This window comes from Eschrichtius robustus, chromosome 20 (assembly GCF_028021215.1).
Source record: "Eschrichtius robustus isolate mEscRob2 chromosome 20, mEscRob2.pri, whole genome shotgun sequence".
In the NCBI taxonomy this organism is placed as follows: Eukaryota; Metazoa; Chordata; class Mammalia; order Artiodactyla; family Eschrichtiidae; genus Eschrichtius; species Eschrichtius robustus.
Genome location: NC_090843.1, coordinates 46,361,911 through 46,383,454, shown reverse-complemented (window position 1 = coordinate 46,383,454; position 21,544 = coordinate 46,361,911). Strand labels below are relative to the sequence as shown.

Below are 21,544 nucleotides of genomic sequence, written 5' to 3'. Positions count from 1 at the left end.
GGTGAGAGGATGCCCAGTCATGGGGGGACCTGCCCAGTCATGGCTAGCTGGTCAAATCATTAGGGTGGATTCTGTCAGCTCTGACGGGGCTCACTGTTCTTCTTCCCCACCAGGCTCTCTCCGACCTTTCTGTTTCCTTAGACAACTCATGTTCTCTAATTAACACAGATACATAGGAGGGTTTTCTTTGTTTGTTTGTTTAATCAGCTGCCACATTCTCTATGCTAAAGCTAAGTTATCCACCATCACACCTACTAGATGTTTAAGGAACACAGGAGTCTGTGAAAAACACATTAACACTTACTTTTAAAAGAAAAATCCTTAAACTTATGTCCATTCTCATTTATTGGCCAGCTTATTAAAAAATCGATTCTAGAATGACTGGCTCATCAACAGCTATTAATTATCATTGAATTTGCCCTGACGGGCTAGAACTGACAATGGTGCTAGACAAAGAAAACAAAAGATTAAGTCCTTGCTTCCTCCGTGTTTTCATTCGACAAGAACGAAACTAAAGTTCATATCAGATCCTTCTGTTCCCTGCTCAAAATTTCCCACGGTCATCAGGTATTCCTTAGCACGGGCATTCAAGGCCACCACACCTGGCTAGCCTTGTTCATCCTGTCAGGTAGGTCTCTCAAGGCATCACCTCTGGATGTAGCTGCCAATCCAGCCTGTAATTCAATAAATGTTAGGATTCGTTAAAATGTACATGCAGATTGTCAGAATTCGGGTTCAAAAACTATGCTATTTAATTCTATTCCTTTTCACGGGGCTAGTTTAAAAAAAAAAAAAAAAGTTATTTAACCAACTCAATGCCCCTTAATTACATTATTCCAACAGGATAACCACACTGGCCTTTTAGAAGGTTTTAAAAATGTTCCCTCTTTTACTTCCTCCCCTTCAGTGTTTTCCTTTCCAGAAATTAGCTGTGTTTAAAGAAGTTTTCCTACAGTATGTGTTAATTAGTCTTTTTCAAACGATAAAAGCATCTTTAGAGCAGTTGACAACCATTATCTCACAGACCACACTTTAAAAAATATTTCTGTAGTTGATGATAAGTCACAAACATCCTAATACGGAGCAACTCTCAAGGTACATACAGTAGAGACAAATACGGAAACAAAAATAGAATACTGTCTGTTAAAAGCTTCTGACTCATTCTGTATTAGTAGACTTTAAATGAGGAAGAGAAAATCCAGATGGTTCTGTGCCCAGGAAGTAAATGTAAATGATGCGAAGAGCAACAGAAGCATCAGAACTTCCTAACTCTGCTGAGATAAGCACCACTCAGCAGGTGAGGGCGGCTGTCTCAGATTATCGCTTCCCTCTGTGGGCTTCTGTACAGTTTCCATCAGTTTCCCCTGAATATAACCATACTCCACCTGAGTTCCTTCTCTTAGCCGGGAAAGGCTGAGGATTACACGTGTAGAGCTCTAAAAAGATGCTAAACTTGAACTAACGGCTTCAGGCACTTGAGCTTTTATAAGGTTATATGAAAACTCCAAGAATATGAGACTGTATGAGAAATAAACAAAATAATTGTGGCTTTGTGCTTAAGTTCCTTCAATATATATATATATATTTTTTAATATATTATTTTAAAACTCAGACAAAGTTAATTCACACCCAAAGCTATATAGACTTACTTTTTGTGTGGTCACAAGAGATATTTAACATGGGTATGTGTGCATGTAGGCTTTTGTGTACGAGTATGTATGTATGTATGTATATATGCACACACACCTTGCAAACACCATACCCACTGTTTTACTTCAACAGAAATATGTAATGCCATTTATAGCCCACATTTGGTTCGTTTTCTGATATTTCTTAACATTTTAAACAACAAGCAGGTGTCAAAAGAAATTAAAATAGTCATTTCTTAGGATTCTGTAGTCTTCCAAATCCATAGAAAATTACCAAATACATAGAAAGAGATATGGGAGGGAAGTGCAATGGGAGCAGATCAAGGAGGTATTTTATTTAGCTTTACCAGTATTTGAATACATTTTACAACAAGCATATATTCAGATATTACTTAGTAATTTAAAATTCAGTTAAAAGTTTTAAATGTTCTACTGTTTATACCTACTTTAATCTTTTCCCCTTCTCACTCTTTCCTCTCAACAGCCTCCTTTTACCTGCTTCCCCATTCCTAGCATCTTAAATAATACTGTACATTTCCTCTTTTTAACAAAATTAATCTTACTTATGTCCATATCCTTTTTCTTTCCCCCCACGTCCTTTTTCTGATTGAGAAGACAGTGAATTGATAAACCCAAATTTCCAAGAACCAGTGGCTTTCTCACTTTGTTGATAATTAGAGACACTGCTAAATTCTAATCTTGGATGTTCAGGGATCTTATAACCTTTTTTTTTTTTTTTTTAAACTAGAGTACCTACTCTTCAAAAAAGACAATGAATGTCAACCAACTAGCTATCATCTAATAAATCACAGAAATTAGGCATGAAAAATGAAGTAAACTTTAGGATACTCGAGAATCAACTCTAGAGGTACTTAAGAATCAACAGTGGTGCTTATTGAAAAGGATCACTTCCCAACCCAGTCTCTAAGACACTCTGAATTAGCAGAAGTGGAAGGAGCCCCTAGAATCGGAATTTTTAATAAGCATCTCCCTCTCCCAAGTGATTCTGACACAGAGAGGCCTTGGATCGTGTTTTGGGAGACAGGTCATAGCTCTGTTCCCTAAGCACTGTAAAATGGAAAGTTTTTGTTTGTTTGTTTTTTGGCTGCGTTGGGTCTTCGATGCTGCACGCGGACTTTCTCTAGTTGCGTCGAGTGGGGGCTACTCTTCGTTGTGGTGCGCGGGCTTCTCACTGCGGTGGCTTCTCTTGTTGCAGAGCACGGGCTCTAGGCACGCGGGCTTCAGTAGTTGTAGCGCATGGGCTCAGTAGTTGTGGCTCGCGGGCCCTAGAGGGCAGGCTCAGTAGTTGTGGCGCGGGCTTAGTTGCTCCGTGGCATGTGGGATCTTCCCAGACCAGGGATCAAACCCGTGTCCCCTGCATTGGTAGGTGGATTCTTAACCACTGCGCCACCAGGGAAGTCCAAAATGAAAAGTTGGGGTTTTTTTTTCCCCAAAGACCACCAAACTGAACAGTAGTCTCACAGAGCAGGTCTTAGACATTAGTCCCCTCACCCACAAGAACCATCAAGAACATAACAATTGAACTGTATTTATTTTGTTGACTGGACCATTATTTTCTTCAAGCCTCCAGAGGCAATTATCCTAACTACTTATCTTAAGGATTTTCGCTGTCACCCACAGTCCTGTTAGACTGAGACATTTTCACACCTGGGATGCAGTACAAGGGGCTTAATGGAATTTTTATGACTGTGAAAATTAAAGTTCATTTGACTCAACAGAACAGTCAAATAGAACAAAGGAGAAAAACCTCCCCAAAGGCACGGCTTGAAAGTAGAGGCTTCTGACTTCCTGATGAGGCAGTTTTGCCCAGACATTCAAACCATGGGATGCTATATAGCTCATGTGTCGAGAGCAGCTAAATGGCAACTTATCACCACAGCATCGTCCACTGCAGGCTTACTGTAACATTTGGAAGCACAGCCCTGCTGGATAAGATGGCCTCTCCTGGGAGACAGCGGCTGTCGCCATGGCGGGGATCCTTCCGTCTTGGGGCCAGAAGAACCGGGCAGTCCCTTTAATCTTTAACGAGCCACTTTAGTGTTCAGATATAGGAACCGGCACTGAATGAGGCTCAACCTGCTTCACAGCACTTTGTGGCAAAACCACCCCCGAGCTGCAGGAGGGCACGCCAGCCACGCCGGTCCCCGGGGCTGCAGTTACCAGAATCTGTTCTATAATGTAATTCGGGCACTTTATTATCCACTGTGGCATAATACTTCATAGTGCAGAAGGGTATCCAATATCGGACTTCCCTGGTGGCACAGATGGTTAAGAATCCGCCTGCCAATGCAGGAGACAAGGGTTTGAACCCTGGTCCAGGAAGATCCCACATGCCGCGGAGCAACTAAGCCCGTGCGCCACAACTACTGAGCCTGCACTCTAGAGCCCGCGAGCCACAACTACTGAGCCCGCGAGCCACAACTGCTGAAGCCCGCGTGCCTAGAGCACGTGCTCCGCAACAAGAGAAGCCATCGCAGTGAGAAGCCCGCGTACTGCAACGATGAGTAGCCCCCACTTGCCGCAACTAGAGAAAGCCCACGCGCAGCAACAAAGACCCAAAGCAGCCAAAAAATAAAAAGTAAAATTAATTAAAAACAAAAACAAAAACAAAAACAAAAAGAAGAAAGGTAGCCAACATCAAGGGTACAGCAACTGCCTACCTCAGGCACAATGAAATACTAGATTAGTAAATGTCAGGAACTGAAAAAGTAGCAAGCCCACTTTGAAGGAAAAGGAAGACTCCAAAGCTGACAGGACACAGCCTGATGACCTGATGACAAGATTGGTAGAAAGGAAGTCAGCAACGTGACTAAACTGCTATCTTGGGCAGTTCACTTTAGAAACCTGGTAACGGAAATCTTGGAACCATTCGACGGGTGTAATTTTCTATACAAAGCTATTTCTTCATTTTTTCCCCTGTGCTGCTAATACAGAAGAAGGGCAGGGAAAAGGCCCTTGTCATCAAACTCCATCACCTAAACAACTCCAAGAGCTTCATAATGAAGTAATTGGTAAGCTCATGTTCTATTCCCCAGTAGCCACCCTCTCAGAACAAAGATTATGTAATTCAACTTTGAAGATTACCTTAATTCATAATTCTTATTTACTCTATAGCTCTGGATTTTTCTCTTCCCCAAATATACACACACATTCTCTCTCTCTCCCTCTCTCTCTCTCCCTCTCTCCCCCCTCCCCGCCCCCTTCTCTTTCTCTGTCTCTCCACCCTCATACTCATGCTCTGCCTCCAATAAGTCAAACTTCCTAAATTTTCACCCTGGTTTCCAAATGCCACAAGATTAAGTTACCTTCCTTCAGGTCCCCAAGTCTAGGGGGTCTTTGTTGACATGCGTTTCATCTTGATGGGTGATTTCTAGCCATGCAGATAAATTACCTGTTCACCTACAGTTAATCTTCAAACTGGCTTTTGTAGGCTATGGAAATAAAAGGGTAAGACTGCACAGCTTGAATGTCCCATCAAGGTAATCAAAGTAATGGAAGAGGCAGAGAAGACAGAAGGAGAGATTTCAAAATAAAAACTGCGCCGTGCATTTCAGGAGCACTTAAGAAAACACTCCATCTGACTAAGCAGCCAATGAGTAGACAAATACCCACAGGACTATACATTCTCTAAGGACTACTGTGCTCACAGTTCTTGCTTCCCTCACGGTTCTGCAAGAGATCACATCATAAAGTTAGACTTGCATTATTCATAATAGAGTGGACAGATAGATGCCAACACCCAGAATTCTAAGGATTTACCTACAAATAAAGCCATAACCTTATTTCAACCCAAACCCATGTAACAAGGAATAAAATACATATTGTTTGGGTCTTTCAATGGTATTTCTCTCATCCCTTTTACAATAGAACCCAAAGTTTTGTCGCAGGCATTAAACACTTAAAATAAGAATCACAAGGAAAAATGCCCACAGTATATTATCCATTAAAAAAAAAAAGCAGTACAGAACAGCAGGTGGAGAATACAGAATAGCAGGTGGAGAACACACACACACACACACACACACATAGCACACACAGTATACATACATATGTATATATACAGAGAGAGAGATACAAAACATAATAGTCAGAAAGTCTAGAACCACTTAACAGTGCTACTTTTGGTACGGGTGGAGGTTTACTTTCTGCTTTATACATATACTTTTGTGCTATCTTAGTATTTAAATGAGGAGTATAAGCTAATTAACATTACCAGAAATAAAGTACCTAAGACCACTTGATGAAGAAAATGAAACAGAACAATTTGAACAAGTTCTTAGGGCCATTCTGAGCCAAATTTTCAGCATATTTAAGGCTATATTCACTGAGGCAAACATAAGAATCAACCAGAATTCATAGTGTTGGGACAGCATTGTTGGTTCATTTGTCGTCATTCTGAGCCAGAAGCAGTACTGTGCTATGTCCTGCCAGGTTAGGGGGAGACTGAGTCTCGTGCTCATGTCCTCACTTCCCCCAGGTTAGTCCCGGTTAGTCTTCTCCTCTCAGGGACACCAGGGCAGGGGATTAAAAAGCAGGTCAACAGACCACTGAACACTGTATAGAGAAAGAGCCACATGAAGGGCTAACCACGACTCAAAAATCTTTGCTCTTTGTCAAGTCAGTTTTACAAGCAGTCTGACGAACTTAAAAAACAGATATGCTACTTATTAGAAAAGTTAAAAAAGGGGGACAATATGAAATGCTGATGAGGATGCAGAGAAACTGGATCTCATACACTGCTGGTGGATCAGACTGTAAAATGGTACAGGGCTTAGGAAAATAGTTTGGTAGCTTCTTTAAGAGACCAAAGATACACTTACTGTAAGACTGAGCAATTGCATTCCTGGGCATTTAACCCAGAGAAATTAAAACTTGTATCTATACAAATACCTGTACATAAATGTTCATAATGGCTTTATCTGTAACAGCCCCAAACTGGAAACAACCAAAATGCCCTACAATAGGTAAATGGTTAAAAAACTGTGATACAGGGACTTTCCTGGTGGCACAGTGGTTAAGACTCTGCACTACCAATGCAGGGGGCCTGGGTTCGATCCCTGGTCAGGAAACTAGATCCCACATGCATGCCACAAATAAGAGTTCGCATGCCACAACTAAGGAGCCCGTGAGCTGCAACTAAGGAGCCTGCCTACCGCAACGAAGACCCAGCATAACCTAATTAAGTAATTAAATTTTAAAAAACCTGTGATACATCCAAGGCATAGAAAACAAACTTATAGTTACCAAAGGGGAAAGGCGATAGGTGAGAGATAAATTAGGAGTTTGGGACTAGCAGATACAAACTACAATATATAAAACAGATAAACAACAGGTCCTACTGTATAGTACAAGAAACTATATTCAAGACTTCCCTGGTGGTGCAGTGGTTAAGAATTCGCCTGCCAGTGCAAGGGACACGGGTTCAAGCCCTGGTCCGGGAAGATCCCACAGGCCGTGGAGCAACTAAGCGTGTGCACCACGACTACTGAGCCTGTGCTCTAGAGCCCTCGAGCCACAACTACTGAGCCCGCGTGTCACAACTACTGAAGCCCGCGCACCTAGAGCCCGTGCTCTGCAACAAGAGAAGCCACTGCAATGAGAAGCCTGAGCACCGCAACGAAGAGTAGCCCCCGCTCGCTGCAACTAGAGAAAGCCTGCCCGCAGCAATGAAGACCCAATGCAGCCAAAAATAAATAAATTAATTAATTTTTTTAAAAAGAAACTATATTCAATATCTTGTCAAGAACAATAATGGAAAAGACTATGAAAAAGTATACATACGAATCACTTTGCTGTACACTAGGAACTAACACAACATTGTAAATCAACTATACTTCAATTAAAAAAAAAAACTGTGATACATCCATCCATACTATTTATGCTATTTAGCAATAAAAAGCATTATTAAATACATTACTAAATACAACTTGGATGGAGGGCATCATGCTAAGTGAAAAATGCCAACCTCAGAAGGCCACATGTTGTTATGATTCTATTTCCATAACATTTCAAAAAGGACAAAATTATAGAGATAGAGAACAGATTACTGGTTGCCAAGGATTGGTTGGGGGAAAAGGGATGTATGTGACAATAAATGTGCAATTACAATTACTCATTCAACTGTCCAACCACTATGGAGAATTAAGGAAGGTGAATTGTTTGTAAGGCAAAGCACATTTCATATTATTCTGCCGTCCCCACTATGCCAGAAAAAAAAAAAAAAGATTGTTTAAGCATGACTCCGTTGCTGGCTCAACCACCTAAAATACATTTCAGGCATTACCTGTGCCCCATCTCTACCGGTGTTTTTATCTGAGCTTCCCCAGGGCCACGAGCGATGAGCCAGGAGGCAGCGGAAGTAACCCATGCAGAGAGAACTCTCACTGCAATTTAAGCTCAGCATTCAGCCCAAAGTGTCCCGCTTGAAATCAAAAGCATCTGAAAACTGCAGCGATCAGACACATAAATTGTGAAAGACGTGGTTACCGGGGTGGGGCACCTCACATGTGACAGGCTTCCTACTACAAACAGTTTTTCCTACAAAAGTCTCAGTAGCAGTCTCCAAATGTGAGGGAAAGGTTAGTGGAAAAATTGAAATGATGCTTCCTCTGTGATTCTCCCAGCCAGGGCTCACATGTACTGAAAGCAGGTCACATGTCTCAGGCACAAAGTTTTAGTTTCTGTACTCATCCGGGCTTCTTACTGAAAGTGGTCTACCACCGTTTATTCCACTATCACTTACAACACGAGGACCCTCGGGCCACCAACATCTACAGTATCCTATACAGGGGTCAATTTATTGGGAAGGCCTATTGAAAAACAGAAAGACACTACAAAAAAAAAAATTTTTTTTTTAAAGAAAACCCACCAATAAATTCTCCTCTAACCCAATGCTTCAGGTGTTTAGCCAAATGTGCTTTTGAGGGTGACTGGCTGATATATCAAATACAATTACAATTTTAGAACAAGGAATAAACTAAAACAATCCTTCAGGACTTTGCTGGTGGTGCAGTGGTTAAGAATCCGCCTGCCAAGGCAGGGGACACAGGTTCCATCCCTGGTCCGGGAAGATCCCATATGCTGCGAAGCAACTAAGCCCGTGTGCTGCAACTACTGAGCCCACGCACCTAGAGCCCGTGCTCTGCAACAAGAGAAGCCACCGCAATGAGAAGCCCGCGAACCACAACGAAGAGTAGCCCCCGCTGGCCACAACTAGAGAAAGCCCACACGCAGCAACAAAGACCCAACGCAGCCAAAAATTTAAAAAAAAAAAAGACCAAAAAAAAAATCCTTCAGTGCTAATGGAATTAAAACTAGTAAAGGAATAACAAATACTGCTAATAACATTCTAAAATCACTTTCCACACAAGGAGGCCCATGTATAAAAGGATAATTTTAAGCCCACATTCTATGAAATAGAACCTATTTCTAAAGACTTATTCTGATAAGTAATCATAATTAGATGAGCTGATGGAGTGAGAGGCAGCTGGGGCCTGGTGGCTGGGAGCTGACCTTTCCAGCCAGACTACTTGGGTTCAGACACTGTGTGGCCTTAGGCACATTTCAACTTCTCTGTGCCACATTTCCTGATCTGCGGAACACAGATATTGGTGCCTACACTTCGGAGAATTGTTGGGAGGGGTTAAATGAGTTCATATAGCAAAGTCCTTGGCACACAAAAAGCACACAATAGCTACCGATAATTTTTATACAGGTAAAATAGGGTATAAAGAGAAGTACCATAAGGTTATAATGACCAAAGTCCTCTGTAGGCTGGCACACATGCTATTCTACTGAACAGTAACTAGGAAAGCGAGGCCCAGCCTCATCACACAGCCTCCCCACCCCTCCCCACCCCAGTTAGAAAGATGGAGTTTGTTCTAGAGATGCTTAAAGAAAAAAGGCTTGACTTAAGCTAGACACTTCTCTCCCATTTCTAGGTTTCCCAACTATTCAGCAACATCCAGACATTTTGGAATCAGAAACACAAATTGTGTCCAAAAGTGTTAAACAATGCTTGTCCAAAGGCCCCAATACAGCTAATAGTTTAGACAGCTGTGCTAGGAGCCACAGAAGCTGCATTTTCTAACTAGTATTGCTTCTGAACAATTGAAACTTTCTCCAGAGCAAAGTCCAGACACAGGGAGCAGTGTTCCCCACAAACATCCAAACAGTTTCATTATTGTTTAACCACCAAAATAAAAATAACAGCTCCAATAATCTATCAAGTTTGACATTTCATCCAACCAAGCAATTAAACCAGGACCCAACACATGCATGGAGAGATTTTTTTCCCCTGCTCCAAATCAACACTCATTTTGACATTATAGCCACACAAACTAGTAATGCTTGTTCCTAGACTACTTACAAAAGGTTTCTAAAAACCAAACACGCTGAAGTGCCTCAAAGAAATGGCACACCGTCAAATTTCATTTTCTGTCTCCCACCTTTAAGCATCTTTATTAACTGTAAGTAAAGTTACAGGCCAATAAGTTGGAAACTCCCTTCTAATATTTAGTCAAAGGAGGTAAATACCCTCCTAATACAGGCACAAAATGCAAGGTCTATCAATATATTCTTAAATATATTAAAGGTAAGTATCCTCACCTCATCCTCAAGTATTAAAATCGTGGTTCTGATCTAGCAAATCACCAAGTGATAGAACTTCTCTCTCCAGGTAGGGAGTTCTCAGTTGGTTGCCTCAATTACAGGTAGCCTAAGGAAGAAAATCAAGGACCTCTGCTACCAAGTTCCTAAGACGTCCTCAGAACCACCTATAATAGAACAAAGCTATTCAAAGTGTGCAGACACACACCCTCCATGGACATCCGTGTCAAGGTAAACACAAAAAAATTCATAGTAGGTATGAACTGCTGTGCATGCAAGTGCATGACTTCCTGGTAATTCATTTTTCTTGTACTTTACAAAAATATTAGTTGGCAACAGACTGAAAAAGCACTTTACAAAGCTGGTCCTTCACCAGTTTCAGAAGCACTAACTTTTCACACAGTTGAATGCCAATTGTGTCACTTACTGTTCTGAAGTAATCAAAGCACCCTTGCCCTATCCTACAGCTTCTGATTTGAGGGCAATTAGAGAAACCAATAAGGAGGTACACCACAGTGTAACCTCATGGAAAGAGTACCCAATTAGACTCAAAAGACCTCACTGCTGGTCTTCAAGATCCAACTAACTTGGAGACGCTGGGTGAATTGGAGACTTTTTACTTCCCTGTGCCTTGAATTCCTCCTCTGCAGAATAAAAGCAGCCCCCTAACATCAGCATTTCTCAACATTATCATTTTTTTTTAATGTGTGGTTCCTTCTGACAGTATTACTTTCTCCAAGTGTGGTCTGCAGATAAGCTACATCAGAATCCCCAGCTTCATTCCCAAACACCCAGATTCTATAGGTCTGGGCTAGCAACCAGGAAACTGCACTTCTTACAAGCACCCGGGAGACTCTGATACACATGAAAATTTGAGATCTACTGCAATAATCTTAGTAATGCCTCTAGGGGTTAAAAAAAAAGGTCACAATTTGTGTGTAAACCCCAATAAAGAAATTATTTTAGGTAAAAAGTATTTTTAAATCAGTATATTAAAACTTATAGAAAATATTTTAATACACTTTTATAATATCAGTAATATGTAACAAAAAATTTCAATTTTTCCCCATTTAAAAAAATGATGTTTGGTTGGGAAGACCAAATGTGTATCAAAATGCATGTAAACATTTACATGCTATGGCATCAAGAACTGCTTTTTTTTTTTTAATTAATTATTTATTTATTTTTGGCTGCATTGGGTTTTTGTTGCTGCGCATGGGCTTTCTCTAGTTGCGGCCAGCGGGGGCTACTCTTCGTTGCAGTGCGCAGGCTTCTCATTGCGGTGGCTTCTCTTGTTGCGGAGCACCGGCTCTAGGCACGTGGGCTTCAGTAGTTGTGGCTCGTGGGCTCTAGATCGCAGGCTCAGTAGTTGTGGTGCACGGGCTTTGTTGCTCCGCGGCATGTGGGATCTTCCCGGACCAGGGCTTGAACCCGTGTCCCCTGCATTGGCAGGCGGATTCTTAACTACTGCGCCACCAGGGAAGTCCAAGAACTGCTTTCTTGACATGATATTCAGAACTCTTGAATTTTGTACCAGTCCCTCCCAAACAAAACTAGTGGCTTATTTTTATGTTTGTGCTGTTTCTGAAAAGATGAGCTGAGCAGAAAGATTTCAGGCGGCTATTTGTGAGCGTTTCCACAAATAACAGTGCAGGTGTGGATAGCCGGTATCTCAAAAACCAAATTAGATGTAACTGTCAACATATTTTCACTTTTAATATTAGTTTTGGTAGTACAAGAGACATCGTGATAAGCTGTATAAAAAAGTTTAATCAAATAAATAAAATTTAGGAATCTGATGAAGATCATCTGGAGGTGAAGCTGCAAAACTATCATATTTACGTCCCCCATTAATTGGCTGGTTCACTGTCACTATTCCTCAAGCAGCCGGTCTGCAAATATGTCAACAGTCCAAACAGTTGGGAAACACTGGACTAGATCAATGGGCGTGGGGGTGATGACTCAGAATCACCTGGAGTGCTGGGTCCAACCATATGGTGAGGGTGGTAGGGAAGGTGGAGTGCCCTCTGTCAAGCTCTCTGGGAACATTTGACCCCTTTCCCCACCAGCTCTGCAGCAAACACTGGCTAAGGTAAACTTCAGCTCTGACACAGAATGACTATGCAGGTACTTCCATCAGCATATGACAAATGACCAAGAATGGCACCTGAATCTAGTCATGCCCAAAAGGTAAAAAGAGAGGTAGATAGAAGTGAGAGGACCGGAAGGCCTAAGAATTTTCCACCGCGGACTGGGCAAGTCCTAGGCCCTGCAGCTATTCCTTCCCACCCCACACCCTGGCACAAAACTTTAACACCGAACTGTTCCTCTTCACCTCCATAAAATCCAAATTGCCCAAACCATGGCTACTGGTCTGCAAAATCAATTCCAAGACAATTCCGCCCTCTTCCTGAGAACCATCCTTGACTAAGGATTCCTCAAACTGGCTGAACTTCGGCTGACCCACTCCCTCTAAAGTCCTGGAAAACACTCCACCCTCTTTCCCCAAATCAGAACGCTCCTTTTGTCCAGGATTTTGGAATAAAGGCTCATGCTCTAGTGGATCTTCTTCCACACCATGAATATAATAATTGAGCATGGTCAAGAGGGGGTATAATTCATTGGCTATGGACCCACTGACTCAAGACCCTGGAAAAGGTTGTAAGTCAACAGAAGATGAGGCATGGTTATTTCTCAAGCAGATATCTTAATCATTATGAAAGTTGAAAGGGGGTGGGGGGAATTCACAGAAATTGCTGGAGGGAAAACAAGCTTTCCTATAGCATAAAATATATTGATTCCATCACATTCCATGCATGTGATCAGAAGGAAGAGTGGAAAGATTTTTCAAAGTAAATGAAAAGGGTAAAACAAGAAGGGGCGGGGTGGGAGAGGAGGCCGCTCCACTTACTTAAGAAAAGCTTTTTTTCCAAGTCTTTTAACATAACCCAGCAGTTGCAAATAAACAATGGTGCTGATTACTAACGAATTACATTTAACCATTCAGAGGCCAGCAGAGCCTCCAGTTGGCCTAACTTCCTGTAAATTTCAGGATGACTAGGCAGCATTTCTTCAAAGTGGATCAAGACAGTTAAAATGTTTCAGCAAATCAGACTGGCTCCAAGTAGTCTGATTGGATCCGCTGTCCCTAGGAGACCTGACCACTCCACAACCCAGAGATAATGAAACATTAAAATTGCATATAATAATTATAATTGCATATAATAATTATATGCAATTCTAGAAAAGGCATGTGAATGTTAAACTAGGAGATGCCAGCTAAACCTATAGCACTGGAGGGGGCAGCTTTCAAAAGTCAAGTGCCACTAGCTTAACAAAAATTGTGTAAAGTTCAAATTCAGCACATGGGTGGTAGCTGCTGAAAAAGGCTGCTGAGAGAGTCAGAAGGTTTTGCTTATCTTTTTACAGGAGAGGACAATGAAGAAATTACCAGACCAAGGTCACCTTCCCTTTAAAAAAAAAAAAAGTTAGCAGGCTTAACCGAGATAAAAAAAACCTTCATAGGTCGTAACTCCATGAAATCAGCAGCCTGGTGAGAATCTCTCCAAGAATCCTGTAGGAAATTAAGTGCGGATTAGAGTAATTAAATGTAAAGTCTCCTTGAGAGTGATTTCTGTTCCTGAAGACTAGAGCCATTTCTGTGAAACGCATCACAGAAAAATTGTGAAGAGGATTTGCCAGGCATCACAGCCTTTCCACTTTCACATCAAGGTCTGCAAGCACTATGATCTAAAAAAGAACACAGCAGTGATTTGGGGAGGGAATTAAATAATACAGCTTATCTCAGAAAACCACTCCATTCTCTAGCCTTTGCGAAAGTTCTCATGTTCACGTAATGGTAATATACTTAGGAGTTTCCAAAAATTACACACATTTCCTCAAAAGAGATATAGGAAAAAATATAATCACGGGGTAAAGGCCAAACATTGTCTCTTCTGAATGCTTAAATAGCCAATTATACATTAATTCTATAGAGAGAAAGAGACTATTACAGGAAAGTTAAGTAAGACGTTAAAAAATGTACCCTCGGGCCTAAGTCTGTTCAACTGACAGTAAAATCACCCCCTCAAAAAAGCAGTTTTGTGCAAAATCTAGTATTTTAATTTCCCAGCTTCCAAGAGAAATATATAAGGAGCAGAAATTAATTATGTCAGCAGCACAGTGAACAAAACTTTAATTGTATTACACGCTAGTTAGACATTTGCAGAACAATACAAAGGCCCTTAAGGGTAGAAACTTCTTTAGAATATAAATGATTCCAAATCAATATGACAAAAATCAGTCCGTTTAGGCAATAAACAGATTCATGGTTGACATGGAAAAATTCAGCCAACATCCTAATTCAATGTAAAAAATTAACGTAGAGTATAAGAAACAAATCTCTAAAATGGCTTTAAATCACTCCATGATTTACATATGTTGGATCATTAATAGGTCCTTTAAGCCAGTATTGTACTAATCAGCTTTTTTAGCATCCTGCCCACAAAAGAGCCTATTCATTTAGCTGGGAGACAGGTGTTAGCAACCAGCAACCTATTTTAGCCTCGAGTTCCAGGGGCCTGGTCTGTGATTACTATGGCCATGATTGGCAAGTCGAGAGGAAGGGCAGTTTAAAAGAGGGAAAGGGAGGAGAGAGGGAAAGAGAAACAAAAGAGCCCGAGAGGGGGGAAAGGAAGATGAGGAAAGAAAGGGCCGTCAGGTGCTACTTAGTGGGGCCACCCTCCAAGCCCGGTAGCCTGAGCTGAGCTCCCAGACTACCGCCCAGATACTTGAGGCAGAACTTGGATAATGTCATCATTCCCGCAGACAGTAATTCTGGATATATGCCTACACTCCACTCGTTCTAAAAAAATTTTTTTCAAGTGTCTATGACTCATTCCTCTTTCCCATATTCTCTAGTTCTTAACTTCAGTCCTCACTCTTTCATACATTTTCTAAAAGAGCTGACCGAGTAGATATTCCTGGAAAGAGATAGAGAGAAGGCCAGATTTCAAAAGACATCTTAAGCCTACGGAATAAAAATCCTATGAGAAAGTGGGAGAAGAGAACATTCACTGAGTTCCGTACAATGTACAAAGAAGAGATTGTCTCTCTTTTCGTCCACAGAACAGTGCTACCAGGTATGATTTTCATCTTGCAGATGAAGAAAATGAAGCCCACAGAGGTTAAGTAACCTGTCTAAAGTAGCACAGCCAGGAGGTGGAGGAGCTGGGACTCAAAACAGGTTTGTCTATTTCCTAAATTGTTACACTTTTCCCAAGTTTAAATCCTTAACTAACACATTTAATGCCCTGATTCTGCTTTAAGTCAGAGGGTTCTGTATTTCAGCAATTTTTCTTCCATCCATGAACTCAGCAAAAGACCTGCGACTAAATTTTATTGCCTATTAAGCATCCATTATTTCCAATAAGCGTTTCAGCTATGTAGAAATGAAACATCTGGCAAGTTGGCTTTATTTTAAAATCCTACATACAGAGAATTCCCAGGCAGCTCTCCTATCCAACACTGATCAGAACTAGACTTGACTACCCATTCAGACCTCCAGTGGTTTCCACGTTATCATTCATTTGTCCACTCAGGAAATAAAGGAAGCTACTTTTGCCAACCCTCCCTCATGACTCCTGACAGATAATACAGCAGAGGGGGCCTCTCTGTAAAGTAATTTACATAAAAGTTATAAAAGCTCTTTGTTATCTGTCATGACTAGGAAATGGGCTATTCTAGCAAATCAAACATCCTGAATAACATAATGATGCTTTTAAAGGGACTACCAATTTATAAAGAATTTCAAAGCAATGCAACAGTGGCTCCTAAACCCGGGTCCAGATCAGAATCACTTGGGGAGCTTTTTGGAAGCAGATGCCCAGAGTGGTTTTTAAAATGTAGATTCTTGGCACTTCCCTGGTGGCCAAGTGGTTAAGAATCCGCCTGCCGATGCAGGGGACATGGGTTCGATCCCTGGTCCGGGAAAATACCACATGCCATGGAGCAACTAAGCCCATGCGCCACAACTACTGAGCCTGCGCTCTACAGCCTGCAAGCCACAACTACTGCGCCCGCACGTCTAGAGCCCGTGCTCGGCAACAAGAGAAGCCACCGCAATGAGAAGCCCACGCACCGCAACGAAGAGTAGCCCCTGCTCTCCGCAACTAGAGAAAGCCCACACGCAGCAATGAAGACCCAATGCAGCCAAAAATAAATTAATTAATTAAAATGAAATAAAATGTGGATTCTCAGTCATCACTTATCCACTCAAAAAAAAAAAAAAAATCTCCAGGAGGTGGAACTGGGAAATCTGTATTTTTAAAGAACCCCTCAGTGACTCAGTTGGAAACTGCTAGGTACCAAATCTTTTAAGGAGTGGCTGGCTTTGGAGAACTCCTTGCAGTAAAACTCACTAAAAAGACTAAAGCTGCACTGAATACAATGTGACCTTTTTAGGATTCAGGAGACTTCAAGATCTCCCAATGCCTCTGGTCCATCATTCACTACTAGTCATTAATCACTGTACTGGCAAAACCAGAAAGGAAGGAAAGGTTAGGAAGACTTCATACTGGTAAAAAGCTGGAAAAACCAGCTTTTGTTTTCCTATCAGATTTTTAAAGAGCTAGTTTCCCCCAGAGGAAACTCAGATTTTATGCTTGCCTCGAAAAAGGAAAATGTTTAAAGACAGGCAGATTCTCTTAACTGCTCCAATTCAGAACGTTAACAGGCCCAAATGCATCAAAAATGTGGAATATTCAACCTGAACTACAGAAAGCAGAGAAACTTCATGACAGTCTTAACAAAGATAAATGAGGATAATGGGTTTAAGCTAAGAATGGCATCATAGGATTAGATAAAACCACTGTCCTGACCATGGCAACTGATAAATCCTGGAAACTGGGAGAGCTGAGGTCTTTCAACACATAAGGCCGATGATTCCTACCTATCTAGGATGGCTTTCATGTGAGATATAACAGGATATCCTATTAAGAGCCCAACTAGTTTTAGGATTTTAAAACTCCAAATAATATAGTCACAAAACAAGAAAGTGACCGCACCACCTCCCTATTGAAGCAATGGGAATTTGTGTGTTTGGATATGAAAAGACTGCCCTTCAAATAGCCAGAATCTTTCTTACATAAACACAAGTCACTACTACCAATAAACAGTAACCAAACAAAACTAATAACCAGTAACATTACCAAACAGTAATGATGAGGCAACTCGCCCCGTGAGACTTCAGCAACAGCAATTTAAACTATGCATTCTCATTAAACTCTAAATTATAACTCAGCTCTGTATTGCAGGGGTTATGAGATTCAAGGTGCAGACGTTAAATCTTTCCTCCCAAAACTTAAACACTATAGCCAGTACAAGTTTAATATAAAAGTCTCTAATCTACCTTTAAAACAACAGCAGTAGTAAAGAATAAAAAACTATTTTAAGAATAAAAAATTAAGGTGGAATTAGTCCCCTTAACACTCCTTAGGTTTATGTAGGTGTTTTCAGAAAGTTCTAGGCACAACACTCTTACAGACGGGTGTGACTGTATTAAACATCACAATGGACATGTAATTAGGGAAGAAACTGTGCCCTTTTTTGTTATTGTTGCCGTTTGTTTTGTCTTTTTAAATGCTGGTTACTGAAAATGCTTTTCCCACTGCTATTTTAAGAGGCCTTAAAGAGGCATTCCTATTAGACTGTGCTAAGCAGAGTTATTATCAACTGGCTTGGCCGTGAGAAAGTTTTGAAAACAAATTAATTTCTAACCTCTTTGAGAACAGCTCTCTTTTTCTGCAGGTTATTTTAGCAACTGGTTAAATTAAGTCAATTTAGAAGATTTACAATCCCCGATCCCAATGTAAACAGTTGGGATAACAGCTGTCTTCCTGATCAATATGAAAGTTTTTAGTGGGCTGATCTTCCAAACTAAATAGACATTAAAATGTGTGTGTGTCCTAGATTACATGGAAATTTGCTTCATGCACAATCAAGTTATTAGTTAGCCCTGCCACATCAAGCTGCAACTGTCATATACAATTTTCAAACTTAAGAAAATAACACTTCTAAATAAACTGTAATTTATGACTTGTACTCTGAAGTCCAGAATTATTAGGAAATATGCCAGGACGTTTCAGAAATGCTTTCCATCATCTATTTCCTTGAACGTGAAAAAGAATGCAATCAGGAAAAAACGATAAAGACGTTGTCAAACCTGAAATCCCGTGAACTAGCTCCCAACCCTAGAATTCTGTACACAAACTCAGCCCAGCAGCATGTCCCCTGCCTACTCCCATTCCTAGAAAAAGGTTCCAATAAGTGACAGCCTTGGCCACACTTCAGTAACTTGAACTGTCACCAGGAAAACCACAACTGCTCCCCAAACAGTTGCACCAACAGGGGTGACAGGAAGTCTCTGTCCTCCAAACCACCTGTAACAGGGATGGGCAAGGAACTTACTTTCTTAGAAGGCCACATGCACCTGGGGATGTTGTTCATTACGTTAACAGTGCCCTTTAGCCAGGGTGCAAAGTGGCAGTTGTGGGTAAAGCCCTATTTCCAAGCTAACAATAATTCTTCCCTGGGGTAGACTGGAAGGAGCAAGGTACACTCTTCCTTGATTACACAAGCAGCTTTTTCTCCTAGAACAAATGACAGACCAACAAAAAAGGAGAAAATATGCTGCTGTTTCTATCTTCTGCCAGCCTGAAATCAAGCTCTGAGCAGATGTCTGCGACGCTCTGGTTCCCCAGGTCTAGCATACTTCCCCAAGCCTGGTCAAATGTTTCATGGGCAGCCAGCTGCACAGAGGCCCCATGTCCCTCTCCGTCTTAGCCACCGGCGACCTCACACACATCACCTCAAATGAACAGAGGACAACTCCCAAAAGAGAGAACAGTGGACCCTGGGCGGGGCGGCGGGGGGGCGGGGGGGAGAGGAGAACCACATCCCCAAACTTCTCTATCGAGCCTCCAAACTCCAGCCTCCACCTTCCTCCAACACGCCCGCAGGGCTCCTGCACTAGGAAGCTGGGTCAGGCTAGTTCCTTAAAATGCAGACGCAGGCCGCCGCGTACCTGACTCGGTTTCCTATGCTGTAAAGCGGCATCTTTCCCCCACGAGCCAACTGAACGTGCCGATCTGTAGGGCGTTTGGAAATATTTGACAACACACGTCTCCCGTTACTGCCCCCACAGGTGAAATGCTTCCTTTAAGGGGACTTTTAATGGGACAGGTGCGGGCTACCTTGAATGCGCAGACTTCCAGCGAGGCAGGGCGTCCCCCATCCCCTGTAGGCAGGGAGAGTCTCAGGCCGCGCCCCGCACAGAGGAGGCGCCCCCGGACCACAGCGTGGCGAGACCCGAGGCCGAGCAGCGCCCCCGACTCCGGGCTCCCCCGGGACCCCACCCCAGGCCCGGCGCCCTGCGGAACCCAGCGCCGCCGCCGCCGCCTCCTCACCTGCCGCGGCCGCCTGCCCGGCCCGCACCTGGGAGGGGAGGGGTGGGGAGGGGCCGGATCCGGGCCGCGGACGGTTCAGGCAGGGGGGCTGCGGGCTGAGCCGCGGCGGCGTCTCCGGGGCTGAGGGGCACCCGGGGACGGTCGCGACATCCTCACAGCCGGCCCCAGGAAGTTGCCCGCCCCCACCCATCCCCGGCCTCCCGGCCCGGTCGCTCCCGCCCCTCGCGCGGCCCCGCTCCCGGCGCGGCCCCGCCCCCCTCGGGAGCGCGCCTCCGCTCCTGCCGCTCCCGAGCCACCATAGAGACGGGCGAGCCGCGCGGCGGGCTAGAGCGCGGCCACCGCGCGCGCCCCCTGGCGGAGCCCAGGCCGCGGGAGGCGGAGCCCGCCGAGCCTGAGACCGGGCTAGGCGTCGGTACCCCGGTGTGAGGGCGGCCGCTGCTCCTCGTTGCCTTGGTTACCGAACTCTGCACGAGGAGCTGAAGGGTCCAGATCCGTGGTGCAGATTGGTGACACTGAGTGAGTCCCATAACATCTCAGAACTCGTTTCAAAATAAAAGTTTCAAAGTTGCCTCACTTTCATATTCCATTGTTCCTCACAACAATGGCTATCAGCAGGTGATGGTCCCCAAAATTACCATGAAAGAAGCCCAGGCCCACTAGAGTTCACTAGCTTATTCAAGGTCCCATAGTTGCAAAGTATTAGAAGCCAGATCTGGAGGACATCAAAACCCACGTTTGTCCCATTCACTCAATGGCACCTCCCTCTCCAGCATTTCCCAGTCTAAGCCCCCAGAGTTAGCTAGTTTCACCTTAAGAAAGTGAGGAAACTGCTAAGAGGAAGGCCCCGGTAGAATGAAGATGGCTGTGTGGAGGAGCCCACCCAGCCATTCATCAGCTAGCTGTGTACCTTTCAGCAGGTAATTAACATTCCTGAACTCCGGTTTCCTCATCCCTGAAGAAATTGGTATGGTTGGTGTGAGGCAGGTTGGTATGAGGATTAAATAAGCTAATACGTATAGAAGTGCTTAGTAAATTATAAAGCACTAGGGTTGCATGGGGGATCATTAGCCAGCGTGGACTAAGAAAATGCTTAGTCACGAAAATAGTAAATTCAAATCCTTCTTCTGATGGCGTCTAGTGACACCTAATTTTCTTATGCCTTAGGTTCCTATTGAGACCTCCCAGAGTTGCTCAAGCAATTTGTATTTTAATATAAGGAATATCACAAGGAAAAGTGAAGTAAAAATATTATCATTTATACATGCAGACTTCGTCACTTTACAAGTATTATTTCTAGTCTTCACAACGCAGCAAACTGAGTACTATTATTCCCACGTTATTGATGAAGAGCTGCCTATTCAGAAATTTACCCAGAGCCACACAGTTAGGAAAAGGCCGAACCGGAATTTTAAACTAGGTCTTGGGGCTTCCCTGGTGGCGCAATGGTTGAGAATCTGCCTGCCAATGCAGGGGACACGGGTTCGAGCCCTGGTCTGGGAAGATCCCGCATGCCGCGGAGCAATTGGGCCCGTGAGCCACAACTACTGAGCCTGCGCGTCTGGAGCCCATGCTCCGCAACAAGAGAGGCCGCGATAGTGAAAGGCCCGCGCACCGCGATGAAGAGTGGCCCCCGCTCGCCGCAACTAGAGAAAGCCCTCGCACAGAAACGAAGACCCAACACAGCCAAAAATAAAATAAAATAAATAAATAAATTTTAAAAAAAAAACAAACTTTAAACTAGGTCTTTCCACCACCAGGAACGCATGGAAGGACTGACCTGCTAGATGCCTCCTGTACCTGAAT

At 43.0% G+C, this 21,544-nt stretch overlaps 1 protein-coding gene and 1 non-coding gene across 3 annotated transcripts in view; one reads left to right on the top strand and one right to left on the bottom strand.

Moving 5' to 3' along the window:
- RFFL (ring finger and FYVE like domain containing E3 ubiquitin protein ligase) overlaps positions 1–19,931 on the bottom strand; it is a 68,748-nt gene extending 48,817 nt beyond the window's left edge. Inside the window, exon 1 of one of the 2 annotated variants that reach the window (XM_068529569.1) lies at positions 19,742–19,931. In XM_068529569.1, the coding sequence (XP_068385670.1) occupies positions 19,742–19,931 (190 nt within the window). Of the gene's footprint in view, positions 1–19,528; positions 19,693–19,741 lie in introns of those variants that run through there. The other variant, XM_068529571.1, reaches the window with a different exon arrangement.
- Positions 6,667–6,739, top strand: TRNAG-ACC (transfer RNA glycine (anticodon ACC)). The gene has a single exon. It is a non-coding gene; the product is annotated as a tRNA-Gly (tRNA).
- Positions 19,932–21,544: the final 1,613 nt, after the last annotated feature.